General features: G+C 40.1%; 1 protein-coding gene across 1 annotated transcript in view; it reads right to left on the reverse strand.

Annotated features, from left to right (window-relative positions):
* Positions 1-5,854: 5,854 nt before the first annotated feature.
* LOC139262080 (ras-GEF domain-containing family member 1C-like) overlaps positions 5,855-12,387 on the reverse strand; it is a 55,392-nt gene continuing 48,859 nt past the window's right edge. The window contains exons 12-14 of the mRNA XM_070877234.1: positions 9,950-10,073; positions 8,705-8,777; positions 5,855-5,937 (exon numbers count right to left, since the gene is read on the reverse strand). Of these exons, the coding sequence (XP_070733335.1) occupies positions 5,913-5,937; positions 8,705-8,777; positions 9,950-10,073 (222 nt within the window). The 3' untranslated portion in view covers positions 5,855-5,912. The remainder of the gene's footprint in view (positions 5,938-8,704; positions 8,778-9,949; positions 10,074-12,387) is intronic.

A 12,387-nucleotide genomic window follows, 5' to 3' on the forward strand; every position in this document is an offset into this window, starting at 1 on the left:
TCTGCCTGCACAGATTGTGTTCCTTCTGCACCAATGAAAAGAATCACGTTAAAGTTATTGCCTCCATTCTCTTCATCCCTCTTTCTGGGTTTTGTAAACATACTGATAGCAAGATACATGATACATATGAAGTTGCTTTCAATACAACACATCTATCTGCTCAAAAGAGACCTACTGCGATGTTACCATCTCCCACTTCCAGTGATAAATTGGTGCCCAGGATCTGCATAGCCTCTTCCTCATGGATGTCAGCTGGTCCTCCACCTGCAACCCTTTGTTCGTCGGCATTGTAAGCAATCTTCTGCATAGGAGGGTACAGTTCCAGTGCTGTGTTACATACAATGTTGTAATCTTTCAGCTCTTGAAATGGAAGAATGTCTACTGTAGGAGAAAATAGAAAAGACAGATGACTGATGAAAAGACATGTACATGTGAGGGAGAGTGATTTGGAGGGATTCAGGTGTCAAAGTGCTTGTGCAGTTACTTCTCACTGGTATAACCCAGAGGATATTACTTGAACACTTATGGCATGCAATGCACATTTGCCTCTGTGATTCCATGGTACTAATTTCTGTTGGGGCCAAAGCGCCGATCTTGGCCTTCCTCGTCAGATCATTGAACCTCTTTCTGCATTGCAAGGGTATCCGTCCGGTTGATCAGCCATGTTCCATGAACAGCTACTGTCACTTCCTTCCAGAATGCTCCTGAAGCACAGTTTTCAGTCTCTTTTCCTCCACAGCCTTATCTTATTTAAGAGACAATCCATCTGACTGTAAAATTAGCTACTCCCTCTTTTCCTCCCACTTGCTGTTGCCATCTCCAGCACAGGAATGAGGATGCACATCTTTAAGTGCAGACTGTCTTTAAATTACACTTGACTTCCATCCAACCCCTCTCATCTGTGTTTTCAGGGCCTCCATGGGCACTTCTGCCCTATGGTTGGCAGGACTCCTGAATGAGTCCTGCTAGCTTTATTCAAATTAGCTAATCCCGGAATTTTTGATGGGATCAGCTTCATTTTCATTGGGTGCAGTTAAGTTCCTCCCCCTTGCAATTCTAGCAGTAGATTGCTGGACTCGGACTTTCAGGGCCAAGATTAGTACTTCTCAACAGCTAGCTCAGTGCAGAAACAGTTCTGAAAATAAGAACATAAGAAATAGGAGCAGGAGTAGGTCATTTGGTCCTTCGAGCCTGCTACGCCATTTAATAAGATCATGGCTGATCTGATCATGGACTCAGCTCCACTTACGCCCGCTCCCCATAACCGTTTATTCTCTTATCGCTCAAAAATCTGTCTATCTCCGTCTTAAATATATTCAATGACCCAGCCTCCACAGCTCTCTGGTGCAGAGAATTCAACAGATTTACAACCCTCTGAGAGAAGAAATTCCTCCTCATCTCAGTTTGAAATGGGTAGCCCCTTATTCTGATACTATGTCCCCTAGTTTTAGTTTCACCTATGAGTGGAAATATCCTCTCTCCATCCACCTTGTCGAGCCCCCTCATTATCTTATATGTTTCAATAAGGTCAACTCTCATTCTTCTGAACTCCAATGAGTATAGGCTGAACCCATCTTCATAGGTCAACCCCCTCATCTCCAGAATCAACCTAGTGAACCTACTCTGAACAGCCTCCAATGCAAGTATATCCTTTCTTAAATAGGGAGACCAAAACTGTACGCAGTACTCTAGGTATGGCCTCACCAAAAGCCTGTATAGTTGTAGCAGGGCTTCTCTGCTTTTATGCTCCATCCCCCTTGCAATAAAGGCCAACATTCCATTTGCCTTCCTGATTATTTGCTGTACCTGCATACTAACTTTTTGTGTTTCATGCACAAAGGCCCCCAGGTCCCTCTGTACTGCAGCACTTTGCATTTTTTCTCCATTTAAATTATAATTTGCTTTTCTATTATTTCTGCCAAAGTGAATAACCTTACATTTTCCCACATTATACTCCATCTGCCAAATTTTTGCCCACTCACTTAGCCTGTCTATAATCGCTTTGCAGATTTCTTGTGTCTTCCTCACAATTTGCTCTCCCACCCATCTTTTTATCAGCAAACTTGGCTACATTACACTCGGTCCCTTCATCCAAGTCATTCATATAGATTGTAAATAGTTGAGGCCCCAGCACCGATCCCTGCGGCGCCCCACTAGTTACTGTTTGCCAACCAGAAAATGACCCTTTTATTCTGACTCTCTGATTTCTGTTAGTTAGCTAATCCTCTATCCATGCTAATATATTACCCCCAACCCCTTGAACTTTTATCTTGTGCATTAACCTTTTATGTGGCAACTTATCGAATGCCTTCTGGAGATCCAAATACACCACATCCACTGGTTTCCCCTTATCCACCCTGTTCATTGCATCCTCAAAGAACTCCCGCAAGTTTGTCAAACATGATTTCCCTTTCATAAAACCACGTTGCCTCTGCTTGATTGAATCATGCTTTTCCAAAATGTCCTGCTACTGCTTCGTTAATAATGGACTCCAGCATTTTACGAACGACAGATGTTAGGCTAACTGGCCTATAGTTTCCTGCTTTCTGTCTGCCTCCTTTTTTAAATAGGGGTGTTACATTTGCGGTTTTCCGAGCTGCTGGGACCTCCCCAGAATCCAGGGAATTTTGGTAGATTACAACCAATGCATCCACTATCTCTGCAGCAACTTCTTTTATGACCCTAGGATGCAAGCCATCAGGTCCAGGGGACGTCTGCTTTTAGTCCTATTAATTTACCGAGTACTGCTTCTTTAGTGTATTAAGTTCCTCCCTCCCTATAGCCCCTTGATTATCCATTATTGGGATGATTTTAGTGTCTTTTACCGTGAAGACAGATACAAAATATTTGTTCAAAGTCTCTGCCATTTCTCTGTTCCCCATTATTAATTCCCCAGTTTCATCCTCTAAGGGAACAACATTTAGCCACTCTTTTTATGTATCTGTAGAAACTCTTGCTATCTGTTTTTATATTTCGTGCTAGTTTGCTTTCATAATCTATCTTCCCTCTCTATTATTTTTTTGGTCGTTCCTTGCTGGCTTTTACAAGTTTCCCAATCCTCTCGCCTCCCACTAGACTTGGCCACTTTGTATGCCCTTGTTTCCAATTTGATACCATCCCTTATTTCCTTAATTAGCCACAATCGTTATCCCTTCTCTTAAAGTCTTCTCATTGGAATATATTTTTGTTGAGAGTTATGAAATATTTCCTTCAATGTTTGCCACTGCTCATCAACCGTCCCACACTTTAATCTATTTTCTCAGTACACTTTAGCCAACTCTGCCCTCATACCTTTGTAGTCTCTGTTATTTAAGCTTAGTTTGAGATCCAACTTTCTCACCCTCCAACTGAATTTGAAATTCAACCATGTTATGGTCACTCATTCCTAGAGGATCCTTTACTAGGAAATTGTTTATTAGTCCTGTCTCATTACACAGTACCAAATAGAAGATAGCCTGATCCAAGGTTGGTTCCACAACATATTGTTCAAGTAAACTATCCTGGATACACTCTATGAACACTTCCTCATGGCTACCCTGGCAAGTTTGCTTTGTCCAATCAATATGAAGGTTAAAATCGCCCATGATTATTGCCGTTCCTTTTTTACAAACCTCCATTATTACTTGATCTATACTCCGTCCAACAGTGTAGCTACTGTTAGGGGGCCTATAGACTACGCCCACCAGCAACTTTTTCCCCTTATTACTCCTTATCTCCACCCAAACTGATTCAACATCTTGATGTTCTGAGTTATCCACCTAGGATAACCGTCTATAGTTATTCTTACCAAACAGCTTCATTAAATATCATTTGGAAACAAGAATCAAATAAAAATGTAGAGGATGCAACAGAATATGTTTCATATTGTTTCATGGTTATAATGGCTTGCTTCATTTATTAGAAGAGTTTAAAACATTCACAACTATGGGTACAAAAATTAGAAATTGACAACCATTTAGCCAAACTGTTAGAACACAGTATAAATTGCACAATATATAAATTTTATGCACAGATAAATTAGCCAGAATATTAACAATATTTCCATTAACATCATACAGCAGTATCAAAAAAAATAATTTTCAAATACCACAGCTGCAACTTCATATTTTTTTAACCAAATTAAGCATACAGCTACAAAACTGTAGAAGAAATCATGCTATTTTAGGCTCTTTACAGGAAGCATTTGACAACAAAACAGATTTTCAAGAGTGAAAGGTGGGAATGAAATGTAAGAATGACAAGTATGTTCCAGCACAATATGGAGAACTACATATGTTAAGCCTCATTATACATTGTGCTACAGTGTGTCCAATTACAGCCAGCAGTTTCGCCAAATTTACCACTCAGGAACAGATAGATATCAGCTGTGTAGAGTTATGAGTGATCTTAGTAATCCTCGTTTAATTATTAAATGGATAAAGTGATTGATATACAATTTACAAAAATATTGTTTGTAAAACAAGTGCTTGCAATGGCTTGCAGGGAACAGAAGACCAGTACATGTATATATATGACACCTGTCATATAATACTAGTATGGCTAATATGTGACACCATTTACAATATTATGTGCTACAAAAATATTTTGCTATTTAAGTAGTTTTGACAATCAAATGCCATTATATATGTATGTCACTGCTCCGTGTATTTTCAATGGCTTTAATTTCCAGACTTTTAATTAACAGTGGTATAATCATACACAGTTATCATCTAGACTTAGTTCTTCCTCAATATTCTTGACCAACATGATGGTTCAGATAGCAGTCAACAGTATTAATCAATAATACATTTGCTGTAGTAAATTATAAAGGTTAGTAGAAGTATGTGAAAATCACATTTATACACACAAAATTATCACATTCTGCAGAAAAAGGCATGTTTATGCCAGATTTGAACCCTATAAATTATAATAAAATGTTATGGAGGTTCAACAGACTAATTACATTATTTAATAGATAATGTAAATAATCTATGTCTAATAATCTAAGCAGTTACGTTATTTCATAGATAATGCAACTGCAGTCTGTTAAATCTCCATAACCTTTTAATATAATTATTCAGGTTTAAATCTGTTGTATTAATCTGTGATTTAATGTGAACAAGGCATACTGACAAATGGCATTTTACAACTCAAATTCTTTTCCACATCTGAAAGGGCTCAAAAGAAAATCAGATTTATAGTTACATTATGCATTTCTATATTGTTTAAACAATGTTAGCGATGAATTGTATCATCTAGCCTTGCTAAACAAGTTAAAAATGTCACAATAATTCAAACTTTAATGAGACATTTTAAATACATGCACATGATCAGGTCAGGTACCCATTGAGTAAAATTTTACAACACAAAATATGTGCTTTGTAGAATTACCAAGTAATGCACACAACTGAATATCAGTCTAGTAGAATCTTCCTGCATATGGAAGTGATCCGTTCCAGTTGAGATAAAGAGCAGTTACCTTTGCACAGTGAATCCTCTGCTTCTCGAATTCAGCTCACATGTTCAAACCCATTTCAAGTCGAGTTTAAAACATGAGCAATCCAGTGCCCAGAATATAAAAACATGTATTTACTGACACATCCAGAGTTCATTGAGAGAAAATATTTCTGCAGTCTGTTGTTTGTCTAGATCAGTCACAGAACATGTAATAATAGAAATATTTCTGTTTTCAGTATTTCTGTAATTTAGTATTATCTGGTTTTCTGTAAATTAGGATCTGTACATCTTAAATACTGCTTTTGTTCAGAGAAGATTGCAGTGGAGGAATCAATTTTCTCTCTGCATCTAAATAATTCTGACTGATGAATCCTGCTCATCAAAGTTCATAAGAAAACCTAGGTCTTTGCTGGTTTCTGACGTCAATAGTGCAAGCTATGTTATTGGTAGATTTGTATCCTACTGCTTCGATACACTCATGTCTTTCCTAAAAGTGTTGATCTGAAACAAATAAAAGTCAGAAAATTTAGAAGAGGAGATTTCTGTCAGATTTATGAAAATACTTTGCATCCTTTAAATTATCTAAAGCATGAAAACATGTTACCGAGAAATATATATATATTTTATTCATTCCAGGGAGGTGGATGTCGCTGGCAAGGTCTAATTGCCCTTGAGAAGGTGGTGGTGAGCTGGTTTCTTGAATCGCTGTAGTCCTTGTGGTGAAGGTACTCCCACAGTGCTGTTAAGGAGAGAGTTCCAGGATTTTGCCCCAGCGACGATGAAGGAATGACGATATATTTCCAAGTCAGGATGGTGTGTGACTTGGAGGGGAACTTGCAGGTGATGGCGTTCCATGCGCCTTGTCCTTCTAGGTGGTAGAGGTTGCGGGTTTGGGAGGTGCTGCTGAAGAAGCCTTGGCGAGCTACTGCAGTGCATCTTGTAGACAGTACACACTGCACCAGTGGTGGAGGGAGTGAATGTTTAAGGTGGTGGATGGGGTGCCAATCAGGCGGGCTGCTTTGTCCTGGATTGTGCCAAGCTTCTTGAGTGTTGTTGGAGCTGCACTCATCCAGGCAAGTGGAGAGTATTCCATTACACTCCTGACATGTGATTTGTAGATGGTGGAAAGGCTTTGTGGAGTCAGGAGCTGAGACACTCGCTGCAGAATACCCAGTCTCTGACCTGCTCTTATAGCCACAGTATTTATGTGGCTAGTTCAATTAAGTTTCTGGTCAATGGTGACCCCCAGGATGTTGATAGTGGGGGATTTGGTGATGATAATGCCATTGAATGTCAAGGGGTGGTGGTTAGACTCTTGCTTGTTGGAAATAGTCATTGCCTGGCACTTGTGTGACGTGAATGTTACTTGCCACTTATCAGCCCAAGCCTGAATGTCATCCAAGTCTTGCTGCATTTGGGCATGGACTGCTCCATTATCTGAGGAGTTGTGATTGTGAATGAAACTGAACGCTGTGCAATCATCAGCGAACATCCCCACTTCAGACCTTATAATGGAGGAAAGGTCATTGATGAAGCAGCTGAAGATGGTTGGGCCTAGGACACTGCCCTGAGGAACTCCTGCAGCGATGTCCTGCGGCTGGGATGATTGTCCTCCAACTACTACAACCATCTTCCTTTGTGCTAAGTATCACTCCAGCCATTGGAGAGTTTTCCCTCTGATTCCCATTATCTTCAATTTTATTAGTGCTCCTTCATGCCACACTGTCAAATGCGCCTTGATGTCAGGGGCAATCACTCTCACCTCACCTCTGGCATTCAGCTCTTTTGTCCATGTTTGAACCAAGGCTGTAATGAGGTCTGGAGCCGAGTGGTCCTGGTGGAACCCAAACTGAGCATCGGTGAACAGGTTATTGGTGAGTAAGTGCCCCTTTATAGCACTGTTAATGACACCTTCCATCACTTTGCTGATGATTGAACGCAGACTGATGGGGCAGTAATTGGCCGAATTGGATTTGTCCTGCGTTTTGTGGACAGGACATACCTGGCCAGTTTTCCACAGTGTAGGGTAGATGCCAGTGTTGTAGCTGTACTGGAACAGCTTGGCTGGAGGCATAGCTAGTTCTGGAGCACAAGTCTTCAGCATGACATCTGGGATGTTGTCAGGGCCATAGCCTTTCCTGTATCCAGTGTGCTCAGCCACTTCACATGGAGTGAATCGACTTTGCTGAAGACTGGCTTCTGTGATGGTTGGGACCTCAGGAGGAGGCCGATATAGATCATCCACTCGGCACTTCTGGCTGAAGATGGTTGCAAACACTTCAGCCTGGTCTTTTGCACTCACGAGCGCGGCTCCACCATCATTGAGGATGGGGACATTCATGGAGCCTCCTCCTCCCGTTAATTGTCTATCACCATTCACAACTGAATGTGGCAGGACTACAGAGCTTTGATCTAATCCGTTGATTGTGGGATCGCTTAGCTCTGTCTATAGCATACTGCTTCCGTTGCTTAGCATGCATTTAGTGCTGTACTGCAGCTTCCCCAGGTTGGCACCTCATTTTTAGGTACGCCTGATGCTGCTCTTAGCATGATCTTCTGCACTCCTCATTGAACCAGGGTTGGTCCCTTGGCTTGATGGTAATGATAGAGTGAGGGATATGCCGGGCCATGAGGTTATAGATTATGGTGGAATAGAATTCTGCTGCTGCTGATGGCCCACAGCGCCTTATGGATGCCCAGTTTTGAGCTGCTAGATCTGTTCTGAATCTATCCCATTGAGCACGGTGGTAATGCCACACAACATGATGAAGGATGTTCTCTGTGAAGATGGGATTTTGTCTCCACAAGGACTGTGGGTGGTCACTGCTACCAATGCTGTCATGGACAGCAATATTGGAATACTTACTATTACAAACAGTTTGAGTGTACTAATAAACTGTATCTAAACTTAACAGATAAACCCACCAATTCAGATTATGGTAAATCCAGAGATTTGGTAGGTTGGAGTTCAGTAATGAAATCTTACCATGCAACTCCAGATTTACCAAAGTTCACATTTATTGAACAGGTTCCTTACTTTGATACAATTATGTTCTATTGTTGCCCACAATATAAGTCACTGCACTTTAAAATAATTCATTGTATGTGAAATACTTTGCAACATTGTGATATATTTGATAAGTTGTGATTATACATATAAAACTTTTTGCATTCTCTTGGAAATGACATGAAAACACCTATAGTAAACATTTCATAGTTTTTATCCATAACAGCTTTTGGAATAAAATATATTAGAATTTGAGTTTACCTTAAAGTTTTCCATCTATCTTTTTCAAGCTGATTTTCTGGACTTTCACTTTCATACGATGCCAAATACAAACCTTACAGTAGGAATGGAATGCAATTTCTGTTAATGTATTTCATCAAAGCGATGTAGATCAGCTTCATTTGCTAACTTTTCAAGTGTAAAATCTAACTTTTAATTAGAGAACTAATAAATATGATTTTAGGACTAGAACAAGTAAAATTAAAAAACATGGAGTACTGGAAACTAAAATCAGGAATAGTTATGAGAAACTGTATTTAGAAATAATCTTTAACCACAATATAGCAAATTGAAGCCAATCAGAAGAGTAAAGAAACAAATTTCAACTCACTAAACACTGAAACAGGTTATTTCAGAGTGGGGATGATTGCGCTGTTCTTTAACCTATAGATTCAAATCTAGCCCAGACTAATGGAACTTCTCATCTCAGCCAATTGTAAAGGTCTCATGCAAAATGACCCAAAGTTCACAGCACATAATTTGCTATTGACTAAATTTTGTTCACAGCAAGTAGCAACTTTAAAGGTTGGATTTTTCTTTGAGGGTCATATGATGCGACTTCTGCCCACCCCTCTGGCTTTGCCCCGACCCCAACTCATTATTTTTGGTAGGGATCGTTAAGGATGCAAGGCAGGCTCCTGGTAGGACTCCCGCTGCCAAGAAAAAAGTCTGCAAAATCCCAGTAGTACTGCATTGGGACCAAGGCCTTCAGAAGCCATGTACTTGGGCCAAAATGGTGTGAGACGGGGTTGCTACAAAGTCGCCTTTTTCCATCAGGATAAAATGGAACACCCAGTAGTTGCCCTCGGGACTAACTACCTCAGCTTTGCAAGTTGCTCCTGCGGAGAGATGGGATGGTAGGCCAGTACAGTACAGTGAAAACTTACCATGCAACTCCAGAGCTACCAAAGTTCCAACTTCCTGCCGGTATTTGCATACAGCAGAGGGGGAAGGGAAATTGAGATCTCTGCAGAGGTTGTGGAAGGAAAATCGAGGTTGGGTTGGGGAGACTGTGGTAGGCCTCGCCATCCTACTTTCCCTGCTATATCCGCCCACTATCCTGCCCAATTTTGATGAATTAGTGGAGGAAAGTCCAGGCCTAAACATCAGTAAAATCAGAATATAAACTTGAGCCCTCAGTATAGGAGTGCTCTACCACAGTTTTGCAATTTTAATAATGTAACATAAAAAATGACTTTCTGTATGATTAGTGAACCAAAAACTTACCATCCTCAGAGAAGACAGGGGCTGTGTGAAGATAATGGATGATATTCTGATCATCTTCAAAAGGACATGTCACCTGCTTCCACATCATAAATTCTCCTACTTGTTTGGCTAATTCTAAAAATTTCTACGGGTACAAAGAACACATTATACTTCATAGCAAAACATAAAATCCTCCCTAAATTTCTATAATTTGGAAGTAACAGTATTAGATTTTAAAATATGCTTCTATCTGATGATCTCAAACATTAGAAAATTCTTTGTATTTACATGTAATAAAGTGCACCAACAAATTTTATTTGTTTTGAATGTAAAAATAGCTTTTTAAAAAAGTTTTGAATAATTATACTCTAGTAGCTGAATCAAAGGTAATCGAATTTTTTTGCTGCAGAATCAAAGTATGATGAAATCTATAAAAATACACTGTTGAGATGAAAATACTTGTAGTATCTTTCAACTTATTTGCTCTCATATTTCCTTGGCCAAACGCAAACTGGGGCCGAGAACGTTGGCAGACAACTTGCTCCCAGGTATCCATCAATGTTGCTCTGAACTGAATGTTACGAGTGCATAAGAGGAGCCTGCAGCTGACTCACATGTGCAGTAGCTCCTGTGCGATGTTCTGCAGGCTGTGTGGGAGGGGCCTGAAGCACACCGCCCCTAGCCCTGGCTGAATGGACTCCCTCATCGGTGGCCCGCTGCGTTCCCTAAGGTAGGACTTCTATTTTTTATTTGTTATTATTGATTGATTGATTGCTTATTACTTTGGTCTTGGTGCTTCAGGTGCAGGGTTCCTTCTATTTTTTATTTGTTAATTAATTGTTCATTACTTTTTGTGCTTTGTTTAGTGCTTTGTGCAAATGTACTGCTTTGTTTAGTGCTTGGTGCTTTAAATGTATTTATGCTTCTTTAATGTTGTTGTGAAGGTGTTTAGTGCTTTGCAAGGTCCCCTTCCCCACCCCCCAACCCCCCATCTCTGGCTGCCTGCGCTGATTTCTTAATTCACTGCTGGGTTTTTCAGAACGTACGCTTACGCTGGTCTAAGTTAGTTTGGAGTAACTATTAGCTGGCTAAACTTGCTTAAATGGCCAAAACAGACACAAGTGGCTGGTAATGGCCCCTTTTGAAAAAACAATGGAACTTTTAAAAAAAACCTAACTAATTCACTTATACTAGAGCAACTTAAATGGGGAGAATTGCAATTTTTAAGTTACTCCAAACAAATCTAGTTGCTCCAAAAAAATGGAGCAACTCCTGGGGAAATTTGGAACTAATAGGAGTGAAAAACCGGAGGCAAAATGCACTGTTTGAGATTTTCTGACTGGACAACACTGGAGGACGAGGTGGCTTGCGCTGCCTGATGGTGAAGTTCATGAAACTTTTATGAAGTATTTAAATTAAGGGGGTGGCTCTTTCCCCACACTCTATGGTGGTTTGCACCACCAGTGTTCACCATTGTTGAGTGTCTCTATAAACAGGTGCATAGCTAATGGAAGTGAATTATTGCTCCTCTTAAAGTTGCTTCTTTTAAGGTTTGGTGACTACTTTAAAAAAAAACTTTTTTTTCTATTGTGGCATTCTGTAGGGAGTATTTTTTACATTTCAATTTAATTTAGCTTTTTAAAAAAACTTTTTCCTGTTATGTGTCAAATTATTATTGTACAATGCTCCTTTGAAGCGCCTTGCAACATCTCACGACATTAAAGGTGCTAAATAAAGACAAGTTGTTGTTGTTATCATCCATCAGTTAGGGGAGTATCACTGTGATTTACTATAACTCCTGTAGGGAGAATTGCCATTCCTTTTGAAATCCCTCTCCTCCTATAGGAGCTGGAGGACAATTTCAGAGAATTAATTACAAGGAGGCCTGTCTGCACCTGAGGCAGGTGGCACAGACCTTTGTCAACAGACCCTGCCACAGTTCCTAGGGCACATTGTGGAAGAATTGAGCAGATGATCCTTTCTCCAGGTCGTGATTGTTCCTACAAAGTGCACATCTACTTGTGCCAACAGAAAAGATAGTCTTTAGAAGTTGAAGGAGCACACGTTTAATGACAGACATGTGCACAACGTACACCAGTCTGGGGATCAGTGAGTGATTGTGAAACAAACTAGCCACATGATGCACAGTGAGTTTGAGGTGTTTTAGCTTTGGAAGTTTTCCAGGATTTCAGTTGTAAGGTGCATTTTGAAGATGTTCCCATCTCAAGTATAAGTAGGCATAAGATGCAAAAAATAAACTGCAATGGTTCTATGAGGGCTTGGCAAGATGAGTATGTGCGGAACAGGCAACACTTTGTGGCAAGCAATTATTGAACAATCCACAAGATGTTTAATTTTGGGACTAAACGAGGTGGCTCATGTGGGGAAAAACACAGATACAGACTTGATGGGCTGAATGGCTTGTTTGTGTGCTGTAACATTCTGAGATTCTATCTGCA

The sequence above is a fragment of the Pristiophorus japonicus genome, chromosome 4 (assembly GCF_044704955.1).
Source record: "Pristiophorus japonicus isolate sPriJap1 chromosome 4, sPriJap1.hap1, whole genome shotgun sequence".
NCBI classification, from domain to species: Eukaryota; Metazoa; Chordata; class Chondrichthyes; family Pristiophoridae; genus Pristiophorus; species Pristiophorus japonicus.